Raw genomic sequence first — 13,409 nt, 5'->3', positions numbered from 1 at the left:
AACAAAGAAAACAAATAGCATAAGTTACATGCAAATGTTACAATTTACATCTACCTGCTGAGGGTCAATTAAGTACCTTTATTGTCTCTCAGTATAAATTATATAGACCTATCTATTGAAATATTGAAATTAATTGACATCTACTTTTAGCTACTCATTTAATTATAAATGTTGCAACAATGCACATGGCCGAGCAATAATAGCGATTATTTAACATACTTCGTCTTATTCGTGTTGCTTTGGTCTGTTCTGATGGCTCATACTGTACAGCCTCCCCCTACTGGACGCAACAGGAACAACAGGGGCGTAAAACTGCCTAGGCCGCACATCTGTCTCCTTCTAGTGGCTGAGCAGTTCAAGAGTACAGCAGCAAAAGTGTTTAGGCCTAACTTTAGCTAATAATGCCTGTTTACCTCTCCTCTATTACGATTGCATCTGAAGGGATTTGTAAGGCAGAAAATAATCTTATATCACAGAAACCCAAATTTGTGTAAACCTGAAAAATGTTACCAGAAGTCCCTGTGTGGCTTTTCATTTTAATGGCATATTTATTGTAAATGTATGTGTTTCAATTTGTTCCTTGTGGAAAATAGTACATAATAAAGCCTCTTTCAGTGTACTAAGCGGTTTTATTGTTATGCTTCACTGTAGCTTAACTGCTTTAAATTATGACTATTTTAAAAGTAGTTCTCCCAACACTGATGGCAAAACTAGTTTTATCTGTCAACAGCAGAGTTAGTGATATCCAGAATGTGTTGCTTTTAGCTTATCTTTTCCTGGATGTAAAAATATCAAATTCATAATCATATTTCTTATAAATAAACTAAAAATACATTTAAATACCATTAAAACTTAAATTAAGCCCTTGGGGAAAATTGAATATGATTTTATTATATGCAGCTTGAAATTAATTTATTATTATTTTTTTTTTTTCACAACTCCTCATGTTTCCACTCAAAGGTAAAAGGTCAGTCGGTCTGACTTTGTCTTTTCAAAAGAAACAGCTGTATAAGGCAGAATATAATCACTTAAAAATTAAGCAAGGAATATGTGTACTTTACACTTTAACATTTGTGACTGTGGCAATGGAAATATATGCCATACTGATCCTAACGTAGCCTACTTTGAGAGCAATAGGTCTATGGATTTTAATTATTATTTATAATTACACATCCATGCAAAGATAAATTAAAAGCAACAAAATCTGGGACCTATTTCTGCTGTGGACAGATAAATCTACAAAATTTTCCATTTGAATATATGCACTGTATTAAACATATTATTGCAGTAATGTATCAATAAGAATATGCATGTTTGATAACATTACATTTAATAATATAAATAATAAATAGAACATTCAGTCAGTAAGATCTCAAACATTTGATAAAGGAAGACTTTGGGAGATATTTGAATATCATGCTTCTAAAATTTTACAGAAATTCATGAATTCATACTTAATTTCATACTTCAATTCATATGTTGTTTAGTTAAGGCTAAAGTGTAATTTAGTTTGCAGAGTAATCATTTGCATTAATCGTAAATGACACAGTATTCCTTAATTAATACCCTAGATGTTTATCTATTCACAAAAATGTAAATTATTTTTTGATAACTAAACTTATTTTAATGATTTTTTATTAGAGGGATGAACAGTAGATGACTGCTAGTAATGCTGGGAATGTGTGTTCTGTAATCCCAATCCGGTGCTAAAGATGGTTTAGCACATATCCTGTTATCCACATGAGTGATCCTGGTGTCTGATTTGGACGGAACTCCAGGATCAGATAAAGGACAAATGAAGCTTGTTTGCTTTGCATGCGACTTTCACACCATCCAGAGGAACTCAACTAGATAATTGGCCACAAAGCCCACAGAGTCACTGGCTCCCTTTTCCTGACACTGGCATGCCAAGACATCACTAACCATCACTCACAAAACAACCAGGCATGCGGAACAACTGTTCATCTCTCTGTGGTAAAGTTGAGTCCGTGTGCCCTTTTTTATGTATTACTTAAATTTACCAATAAAATAAATGTACTTTCCTTTATATATAACTCCATATAAACATGCTTATGGGCAAGACTATGTCTTTAAATATCCAAAAAGAGTTTTTTCCTTTCTTTTTCTTTTCTTCTTCTTATTTTTTTTTTTAATAATATCATGCAATTTAAACTAGGTTTCTTTGGATTTGAGAAACTAAAAACTATTAAAACTATTAAAAACTATTAGCTTTTAAGAATAAGTTCATTTTTGTCTTAGAACTAAACCAATGCATCATGTCCTGTGTGTAAAGCATTTATTGAGTTATTGAGAGATGAGCGTGATTAAATTTTTTGGGCAGCTGTCTGGCCACCTCCCTGGTGTGCGTTAAAATGTGTGTGTGTGTGTGTGTGTGTGTGTGTGTGTGCATGTGTGTGTGTGTGTGTGCATCTTTGTGTGTCTGTGTTTTGAACCAGATAAAAGCTTTATATTTCTTATGTCTCTGACATCCATTACACATGATTGCAAGTGATAAGTTCCTAGTCACATTGAGGGATGATTAAGCTTTTTACTTGTTTTGACTCGACTTAAGCAGAAGCTGTGCATTGATTTTGTATTGCCTGGAATGCTACAAACCTGCATTCCCATTGACAAACACACAAACACACACACGCCCTAATACATCCATCGGTATATCTGTGCGTGGGGAAATTTAATGTGATGTTGATTGCTTAGATCCAACAGTGCGTGTTACTGCTTGCACCCATAAAACCAATTCACACACACACACACACACATAAGGAAATTCATTTTATTTATTTTGTATGTTGTTTTTATTTATTTTTTTGTCAATGAAAGTCAAGCAGTCCAATGTTGCTTTGACCCCAGTGACTTTTATAATATGGACAAAAAAATGATCTATTTTGTGTTCAGCAGAAGAAAGAAGTTTTTTGAATGAAATGAGGGTGAGTAAAAATTACATACTTTACTTTTTTGGGTGAACTATCATTTAAGGGCCTATATATCAAAGAACTGCATGGAGGAAGTGCATGTGCATGTGAGATTCTGTACAGCAAAACTGAGCAAAAGCTTTACGCCTTCAAAATAGTTCCCCTCTTGGTTTTTTAAACCATCTGTGTCATTAAACACATTTCTTATGTCTTTATCTCTTACGAAGCATTAGGTGGCAAGTGAGGCTGAGTGATTCTGGCAGGTGAAAGCCCATAAAAACCACAAAACCCACAAAAACCAGCAGGAGGTGTTCTGTCTCTTGTCGGAAGAGGGTGTGTTGCAGCCAGGGACGCAGAAGAAGAAGAGATGGGCAGACAAGTATGTGAAGACTGGAATGTACATTTCAGTCACACCTGGGATGAACACACCTACCAAACGTGGTCTTTCCCTTTTCATTGGCTGATTTGATCAGGACTGACAGCGCAAACAACAAATAAACACCCTCTTTTGGTCGCTGAAGGGGTTCGACCTATGATCCCATAATGTGAACCAATAGCATGTCAAGGTTGACTTGCAGATAGGTGGGGTGGAGAGGAAATAAAACTCATCTTTGGGGTGTGTCTCCACAGTGGCATGCTTACAGACTGTGAAGCTGTGCTCTACCATGCAAACCTCCCGCCTCAAAACGATGGTTTGTGGAAGACGGACTTAGACTCATCCTGGTCGAAAGCTACTGGAAAAATAAGCTGGTAATCTCAGCTGCAGCTACCTATGTGGAGAGACGTCATGAAGACTCATTTGATGTTCCTTTGGCTAAAAGAATAAAGCTGGACAGAGCAGGTTGGAACTTGTGCCGGAGTTTTGTATGGAAGCAGTGGGAGTTCTCAGTAGGACTGTTGAGTATATGAACAAATGGTCGCTCACATCTCCTTATCACTTTTCCAGCCCAGCTAAAGATGGTGAATCTGTTGGACGGAGAACTGATAAGGGCATGTGGCTGACACATACAGCTTTGTACCCGCTGGGCACACAGGTCAGGGTTCGTTGGTGATTGCACATTTGTGAATGTCAGTGACTTAACTGAAAGTTGTTAAAATGTTAAAATCAGTATTATTTTTAAATGTTTACAAAATCATATGATATACAATTTTTTTTACAGATACTGCTGAAGCTGCATAATTTACTAATTTTATGTCATATCTTTATATATATATATATATATATATATATATATATATATATATATATATATACATATACATATACATATATATATATACTGTAATGTTTGAGTTTTGTATATATAAATCATAGGCCCGATGAGAATTAACTTTAATGATGTATTTATTAATGTGACCATAAATTAAATATTTGAAAATAATGATTTCAAAATGCAGCTTTTATGTGAATCTCTGTGTAAACTTGACATTGTACTTTCAATCTGTTTTGGCATCTTTATGTTTACCAAATATAGAATATTAATCGCCCCAAGTTAGAAGTCGTTTTTAGATTGAGGAACTTTGCAAACTGGTAAAGTAACTGTTACTATTCTTAATACAGACTTGATGACAATCACGCTTGTCACTTAATGAAAAAAGTATCAAAGTGTTTTAAATTGTGTTAATTTACAATGACATTTCAAATAAACTTATGTAAGAGGGTTTTAAAAATTCAAATGTTATTCCGAATACTGCTCATGTTGTGCTACAGCTTTTATAAAATGCTCTTTACCATATACTCATTTTATAGAGGGTAATGATTCATTGTCTTTATTCACTATTCAAAAATAGGCTTCATTAAAATGTTAACCTAAAATCATATTACATATAATTTCATTGTGATACATGGTTACAAATTACATAAGGACTGGCAAAGCAATCCAAACGTCTAATTAAGCTATGCACAATGGTTAATGGCATTACAGTACATAGAATCTCACAAATTTTTTAATGCTGAAATTCACACTTCATATTGCAGGTCATCTTATTGCATAGGCACTTTGTTACAAACCCAGACTCATCCTGCACACCAAAACACTACTTTGCTACATTCTTAAACTGACTCTCTGTACTTTATATGAATTAAACAGATTTAATAGTCTGCAAATTTGAAATGTAGTCTACACAGGAAATGTGACAGGTCTTGTCTCAAGCCAGGCCCACCATGGAAGCACTGAGATCCCACAGTCTGCGGGCTGCAGCATCATCCCTACCCTGAGGAGTTACCTCTTTGGCTGCACAATCACTGTAAAACCACCAAAAGAGAAATTAACCGAAGACTGAAATGATCATAATTGAACAGTAATGGTCTGAGAACAATATGTGAAAAAGTGGTGAAAAAAAGTTTGTTTTCATTTTGAACATGACATCCTTTGTAAAACAAAGATCGCTGTGCAAAATCTTACTACATTACATTTAACACATGTGATAGAAAAAGCTACTGACCTGTAGTAAAGGCCACTAGAATTCTGCAGACTCTCATTCACTGCGCAGTAGATGGTGGTCTGCGCACCCTGCCAAGGTGTTTTGACAAAGAAAAAAAAGGGGCATGAACAAAAGCCTTTTCCACAGAGGCAGAGAGAGGGAAAAGTGTCGGCCCAGCTCAGTATTGATCACCCCAGGATGAAGAGCATAAGTTGTCACTCCTGTGCCTGAATGATATAAAAGGAGAGAGTTTGAAAGCAGCGTGTTTGAGAGTGTGCATGCGTGTAGAGGTGACATTGTGATGTTTCGATACTGTTAGAGTGAGAGTGTTTTCACGATAGACCTAGTCAGGGTAGCGCTATATTGAACTTTTTACAGGATTGAAAACAAGGCTGTGAGGGATTGAAGTATAGCGCATTCAATGGACTGCATGTACTGTTGTTTTAACATTATTTCAAAATTTAAAAACTTCCTATATAAATAATCTATAAAACTACGGAGCTTCACACATGAGCAAAAGTGGGCGTTTATCACCATGTGGGTGTTTTCAAACTGCTGGGTGTTTCTAAATCATGCAAACTAAATGATCCCCCCTTACCCAACCCAACCCCACCCCTAAACCTAACATCACTATTACGTCAACCAATCAGGTATCATGGTGTAAAAACACCCTGATCTGGTAACTCCCATTACTTTCCTGCAGAGACCTATACTTGGGGAAAAAATAGTAGGCTAAATCGTGTGCATGATTTATTAATTTGTTCCCTCAATGTACTAAAACGTGCACACGATTACTATTGCGTTCCCTCGATTTATAAATTGTGCGCATGATTTAGCAAATAGAGGGAACGCAATAGTAAATCGAGGAAACGCAATAGTAATCGTGTGCATGTTTTAGTACATTGAGGGAACGTATTAGTATATCATGCAGACAATTTATTACAATTTTCTTGCATGTCATGCGCGGGGCTCCATAATAAAACAGATCTGAGTTTGTGAGTTGTGAAAATTATATGATCTAGGACCTTTATACAGTACATGCCACTGTCAAGAGTGTAAATCCCTTATGGTTTCATTTTTATTCATGTTAAATTCAATATAGCATCCAACTTGTTTCAGGTCTGTAGTTTACCTTTCAGTCAGAGAGCTAGTTCCCAGGTAAACAGAACATTTGCCAGCTTGCTCTGTCGATAACTTTTTAACGGATCATAGTTTTTCTCCAGGTTTATATCATCAAAATGAATCTTGCCTGTTCAGCAGAAAATAATTATAAATATTATAAGAAATCCAAATACTGAATGTTCCTCATAAACACTTTAAATGTGTATACATTGTAAATGATACATATAATACATTACAATCAGAATTATGTATTTTTTATGTGTTTATGTATATTTTTTGCCCTACAGTGTTTAAACACAATATCTGTCATTTAATCAAACAGAGCATCTTGTCAGGGAACTGGATAAGGAGTACAATCTCTGCTTGCAATAATTAAGAAAATTCAGTGTTTTGTTATGACTAATTCACACATAAAGACATATGTGCCTCCACACCTGTCTCATGGGCCAGGCTGGAAACACTGACCACACGGCTGGGGGCTGATTTCTACAACAAGTCCAGAAGTAAGTTGGTGAGCAGGAAATGACCCAGGTGGTTCACACCAAACTGCATCTCAAGCCATCTTCTGTTTTCCACTGTGGGCACATCATTATTCCTGTTCAAAGAAAAATATAATATAATATATAAAATATAATATGAAATTTAAATAAACAGATAAATACATACATAAATTGGTTTAATTAAATGATAGAGCAAATCTTTTTCCAAAAAATAAAATACTTTGTTACTATATCAACCCTGTGTTCATGCGTTATAATCTGGCTGACATTCCTTACCAGCATTATTCATGAGAATATCCTCTCCTCGGTCTGCTGTACATCTTTGGCCAGAGCTCGGACAGACTGCAAGGAGGCCAGATCCAGCATCTTCACAATCACATTACCATTTCCACTCCTCGTCCTGACCTCATCTGCTGCTCTGTTGGCTCTGTCCATGTCTCTGCAAGCCAGGATCACCCTTGCACCTGAACAGTGGAGGTTTATGAACTGTTGTTATGACCATCCATCAAGCCTTCAACAAATACAACAGTACTACAAGACTCTACAAGTTTCTAACTATGAAGGTGCGTCATTAGCCTAAGAATTACAAACTGAGCCATGTTAGTGTGATAAGTGATGTACTGCATAATTAAACCAGTTTCATCATCTCCATTATGTCATCCTTTTGGTATAAATATCAATTAAGTTAATAATATAGAGCCTCCACAAATCATCTAACCAGCCTGTCTGTGAAATGCATTGCTAAAGGGACTTGATGTGAAAATTAAAAAGTCAGAATTGTGAGTTTATATCACACAATTCTGAGAAAAAAAGTCAGAACTGTGAGATAAAAAGTTGCAATTATGTGTTTTTTTTTTCAGTGACGGAAACAGGCTTCCATAGAATACACCTCTACTATGATAATGAACATGTTATAAAACTCCCTTTTGTGGAGTTTAACATCAGAAACGTCTCAGTGGTGTAACTGGCTATAGAAAAAAACCCACCAACAACTATGAAGCTATTTAGTTTTGAAATAGTTTTGTTAAACCTTTGTCCTTTAAATCGGGGACAGTTTTTGCCATGTCATGAAAACAACAAAACCCTCACGGCTGTGTTTCAAGGTTTTCATTAAGTTAAATTTTTTATAGATCACATATTTCTAGTGGAAATCTGATGGACTAACCCCATAATGTGTTTTCAAACTTGATTTAAGAGGCTATGATTTTTATTATCTCGGACATCCCCATAATACATTAACATCACAAAATAGGTTTGCTACTATATATAGGCTACTCCTGATATGATGCTAGTTCAGCCAGTCCAAGCGGGCTTTGCTGCGACAGACTCCCCCAGCCAGCCATCTCCGCAGGACCAAGAGCCCGACACCTACCGGTACAGGTGCGACATTACATCCATCATTATCTCACCTCTAATCGACTCTCTCAACGTCGGTACATCTGATAAGGACAGACAAAGTTCATCCAGGACGCACAAGGCCTATATTAAGACATATAATCATATTTCTCATTATGACAAGAAAAACATGGTCTCCACATCTCTTAGCCTAATAAGTCCCATCACATGACTTTCCTCTTTTACATTTTACACGACTTGCCATAACCAGCCGTTCAAGCTTACTGGAACACGTTTGCACTGACAAAAACTATTTCTAAACTGAAAATAACAAGAAAGAAAGAAAAAAAATCACCATACTAATAATTCATATTTTTGTTCCTTAACGCAGTCATATTTTATTAAAGTTATTTTCCACGGTTGTAAATCTCGTAAAATATGGTAAAAAGTGCCACATTTTTACTTATTTCTCTTTGTTTTGGGAAACCACAACGAGTTTTAACGTTATCCTACCAGTAAACAGGACAACTGCGACACCTGAAGTGTGTTCTTCCACAAACTCCTTCACTGGCTTTGTGTGTGCTGCATTATTACACCTGGCAGATTCTCCTTAGAAGCAGTCCAGCTCCTTCAGCAGCGCAATGATCTGCAGCGTGCACATAGTTCTTCTTCTTCTTCTTTTCGTTATATGGCAGATTGCAACCATGACTATAAAGGTGCATACCGCCACCTACTGTATAGGAGTATGTAACATGAGAAAATATTATCATGACTATATCATCAATCAAAAAAAAAAAAAAAAAGAAAATTAATATACTACCTAAATCCTATTATATATTCCTATATTTTTCAAATAGTGTACAACTGCTTTCTGTGCATCCTTTACCCCATCTCCTGTTGTGCCTAACAAACCTTCAATATTCCACTTTCTTCCTACCTGACTTATCTTTTGATTAAGTCTCATCCTCTCATCCCTATATTTCTTACAATGCAATAATACGTGATGTGCACACAGTTTGCCAGCCGCCCACTACAAGTGTGTACGTACAGTGTGGAGTCACGTGCTCCAGTCTCGAATGTCAAAATAAAGTCCGATTGTTGACTAACAATGCGGCTGTGGAATACTCAGAAACAACATTTATCAATAGTTTCATAATACATGTACATTTTAACTGTTAAGTGGTGTTGGCTTACATTCTGACTTATCTGCGATAAAACAGGCTTAAATTGAGTTGAGTTGAATTGAGTTGCCACTCTGAGTGGTGTTGGGTAGAAAAACTGTCAACTTAATCAAAGTAAATATTTTCCGTATGTTTGTTTTTGTCACACAGGATATGGGATTTTATGCATGAAAGTATAGAGTTGCCTTTATATATAGTTAGTTATAAAATAGTACAGAACTGCTTGTGGTTCCATCCAACCCATTGTTTCATCACATTTCACCATCCAGTTAGGAACAACCATAACTCCTCCAAAACCAGCCAGAAATATTGGAGTTATGATTGATGATCTACTGACTTTCTCAGACCACATTGCTAATTGCCCGGTCCTACAGATAAGCTTTAATCAACATCAAGAAGATCTGACCCTTTCTTTCAGAACATGCTGCACAACTCCTTGTTCAAGCTCTTGTTCTGTCCAGACTGGACTATTGCAGTGCTATCTTGGCAGGTCTACCAGCCAGTTTTATCAAACCTCTACAATTAATCCAGAATGTAGGAGCAAGATACATTTTTAATGAGCCGTAAATAATACACGTCACACCTCTGTTTATCAATTTGCACTGGGTACCAATAGCTGCTCGCATAAAATTCAAGGCATTGATGTTTGCCTGCAAAACCACCTCTGGCTCTGCACCCCCTTATCTAAATTCATAACTTCAGACTTATGTGCCCTCTAGAAGCTTATATTCTGCAAGTGAACGTCGCTTTATTGCACCATCTCAAAGGGGCACAATACCACTTCCCCAGGCTTTAAAATGAACTGTTCCCTCCTGGTGGAATGACCTGCCCATCTCAATTCAAGTCCTTAGCCATCTTCAAGAATCAGTTAAAACACATTTCTTCCATCTTTATTTGACCCTCTAACTTCAGCACTCTCTATTCTTATTTTATTCTTCAAAAAAACTTGTCCCTTTTAGACTTAAATAATAATAATATGTCCTAATTGTCCTCATTAAAGTTGCTTTGGATAAAAGCATCTGCTAAATGACTAAATGTAAATGTAAATATATTAGAATGCAATCATATTTGCGGATCCTTTTCATAAAATGTTTGAAAACACGTGCCTAAGTACTGACAAAACTTATAACTTATAAGGTCATTGTAATTGTTATTATAATGTTTGGTTGTGTATTTCATGAGACTTTCTATTCAGGCGAGAGAATGAAATGAGAAATGTGGATGAGCACATTGTGTACATAACCTTGTTCTAGTGCTACATGCCAGAGTTCTAGCCAATTTTTCTTTTTCGTCAATGAAAAAATAACAGTGATAAGAAATGTCAACATTTTAAAGGCTGTGCATAAAATAAATTTTTTTTTTAGAAATAAGGATCACAATAAGCAAGTGAAATTTCAGAAATCATAGTGAAAAGGTGAAAGACAAAATATAAATACGAAGATTAAGTTTAAAGTCTGCATGAAATCAAATTTGACTTTATTTCCTTTATTAGCCCACACTGCTAGTCTTGATGTGAACAATTAATCCGTGCAAATTTATCAGCTGAATTAATTTTTTTTTTTTTGGTAATCTTAATCAAAATCTGCACATTAATTACGCTCTGGAATGTAATTTCTTCTCTGATGACGTCAGTTTGACGGCTTGGGCAGAATATACTTAAATGCCCCTCCAACAGTTAGATTGCTATGAGTGAGTGACCCCTTCCCCAGTTTTTTTTACTCTACACTCCATAGACATAGAGCTATCGGATCATTAAAACGTTTTACAATTAAGTGTAGACCACCTAGTGTATGTAGCTACTGTTTGGTTCTAAGCGGTTCTAAGTAATAGGTTAAGCAGGTGAGCCCATGTGGGGCCAATGTGTGATTATTATTGCTTTATCTACTGCCATCTACTGGTAACTGTCTACAGTATACGGACACATTAGCCTGTAACATGAATAGAATTAATGCAATATCTTATAACACGTGTGCAATATATTAAAATATGCTACTTTTGTTATTATTTCGCATGATCGGTCATCATTTTTAATAATGATGATGATAATAATAATAATAATAATAATAAAACCTGTCTGTCGCCTCTGGACTCTTTATTTTGAAAAGTAAAGGCGCAAATAACCCGGAAGTATCCTGTCCTGCTGCCACGTCAGTGGTGTTGGGATTCAAGCTGTCAAGTGCCTGAGACGGTTCAGCAAATCAGCTGTAACTCAACGGAGGAGGCTTTCTGAGAATTTTAAAGAATAATTAAAATTGTCATTTCAAGTAAACACCATGAGATACCCTTTTATTTTTATTTTGGCGGCGTACATAGCCTTTGCGAATGCCACCGAGTTAACGTTTGAATTGCCCGATAACGAGAAACAATGCTTTTACGAGGACCTAGAACAAGGAGCAAAGTTTGATATAGACTTTCAGGTAATTGTACCGACAGCTGCTTTTAACAAAACTTTCTTGTGTGTTTTTTTATTACTATTACTATGATTATTATTTTTTCCAGTGTTGGGTGATTATTTACATTTTGTTTTCCAAGTTGTTGAATAGTTGTCAACAACTAAGTTGTATGGAACACAAACATATAACGTATCGCCATGATTTTGTGGCGAACCTGTTAAACACCGTTATACACCGTTCAACACTGTTCAACACTGATAAACATTGTTCAAGACTGATAAAACATTGTTAAACAGCTGAAAATATGTATGCCATATTCCCAATATCAGTACTTGTCTTTCCATACAGGTTATTGCTGGAGGAAACTATGATGTTGACTGTTTTGTGACAGATCCACTGAATAATCTGCTTTATCAAGAACGAAAGAAGCAATATGACAGCTTTTCCCACACGACAACCATGAAGGGAGTGTACACGGTCTGCTTCAGCAATGAGTTCTCAACCTTCTCTCACAAAACTGTTTACCTGGACTTCAGAATGGGAGAGGATGACCAATTAATGCCCGACATGAACCGAGGAGCAGCTCTCACACAGGTGAGAAACACAAACCGCATGCACTCACACATAGCATGCACTGAGCATATATGCATTTTATGTGAAGCTCTGAATAAATCATGCAGATGGAGTCAACCTGCCTGTCTATCCATGAGATCCTGAAGGTGGTTTCAGACTCTCAGACCTGGTATCGTCTTCGGGAGGCTCAGGACCGTATCAGGGCTGAAGACCTGAGTGAACGTGTGCACTTTTGGTCCATTGGGGAGGCCATCATCCTGTTTGTGGTCTGTATTGGCCAGGTGCTTATGCTTAAGAGTTTTTTCAAGGAGAAGAAAACCAATGTTGGCACCAGAACATAGACCTAGGTTTCTAGTCTGCCACCTTCTCTCTGTTAATCAGCTGATTAATCAGTCCGATAACCTTAAAACAAGCTTGACTGATGCTTACAACCAACCAAAAATTCTCTCTATAGACGGTTTCAACGGCAACAACATAAACAAACGTTACTGCGCATGCGCGCTTTTGTGGACCTAACTTAACTTCCGGTAGACTTCCAAATAGAATCAATAACAATTCCCTCTAGGGTAGATATTTTTTGATAACAAACAAAATATGTTTGCTGCGTGGATCAGGCGGACTTAATGAAAATGCAAATTCATTCTTTGCCAGCAGGAGATGTTTTAAAGCATAGACATAAAGCGCGAGAAATAGAGATTTCCCCAGTAACAGTTGTAAACAAAGCAGAGCTTGTACGCTTACACGTTGCTTTATCAGGCACATGCAAGTCTTCCTTCAGAAATACAGCGATATAAAAACACCTGTGCCTCGTTTTGATATTTAAAAATAAATGTAAGGAATTATTATTATTAAACGTGCAGTACATAACGTTACTCATGTTTATTCAACGAAGCCTTTTTGAAAATCGATCAGTTTTAAAATTGTGGTGAGTCTCCAAAAATAAATAAATGT

At 36.3% G+C, this 13,409-nt stretch overlaps 1 protein-coding gene and 1 pseudogene across 1 annotated transcript; one reads left to right on the top strand and one right to left on the bottom strand.

Annotated features, from left to right (window-relative positions):
• Positions 1-4,592: 4,592 nt before the first annotated feature.
• On the bottom strand, positions 4,593-7,411 carry LOC132098691 (retinol dehydrogenase 11-like; annotated as a pseudogene).
• A 4,231-nt stretch (positions 7,412-11,642) lies between these two features.
• LOC132105160 (transmembrane emp24 domain-containing protein 3-like) lies at positions 11,643-12,799 on the top strand. The gene is made up of 3 exons (XM_059510428.1): positions 11,643-11,909; positions 12,234-12,479; positions 12,566-12,799. Exons 1-3 carry the CDS (start codon positions 11,766-11,768, stop codon positions 12,797-12,799), a joined length of 624 nt encoding a protein of 207 aa, XP_059366411.1. The 5' UTR covers positions 11,643-11,765.
• Positions 12,800-13,409: the final 610 nt, after the last annotated feature.

This window comes from Carassius carassius, chromosome 2 (genome assembly GCF_963082965.1).
Source record: "Carassius carassius chromosome 2, fCarCar2.1, whole genome shotgun sequence".
In the NCBI taxonomy this organism is placed as follows: Eukaryota; Metazoa; Chordata; class Actinopteri; order Cypriniformes; family Cyprinidae; genus Carassius; species Carassius carassius.
Note: the sequence above shows the minus strand (reverse complement) of the source record. Positions and strands in the feature narration are given on the sequence as shown.

What these genes read in the sequence shown, in the direction of transcription:
- LOC132105160 (XM_059510428.1), top strand. Translation starts at nt 11,766, where the DNA reads ATGAGATACCCTTTTATTTTTATTTTGGCGGCGTACATAGCCTTTGCG. An exon ending in AGTTTGATATAGACTTTCAG is followed by an intron (nt 11,910 to 12,233) that starts GTAATTGTACCG and finishes CTTTCCATACAG; the next exon opens with GTTATTGCTGGAGGAAACTA. An exon ending in GAGGAGCAGCTCTCACACAG is followed by an intron (nt 12,480 to 12,565) that starts GTGAGAAACACA and finishes TAAATCATGCAG; the next exon opens with ATGGAGTCAACCTGCCTGTC.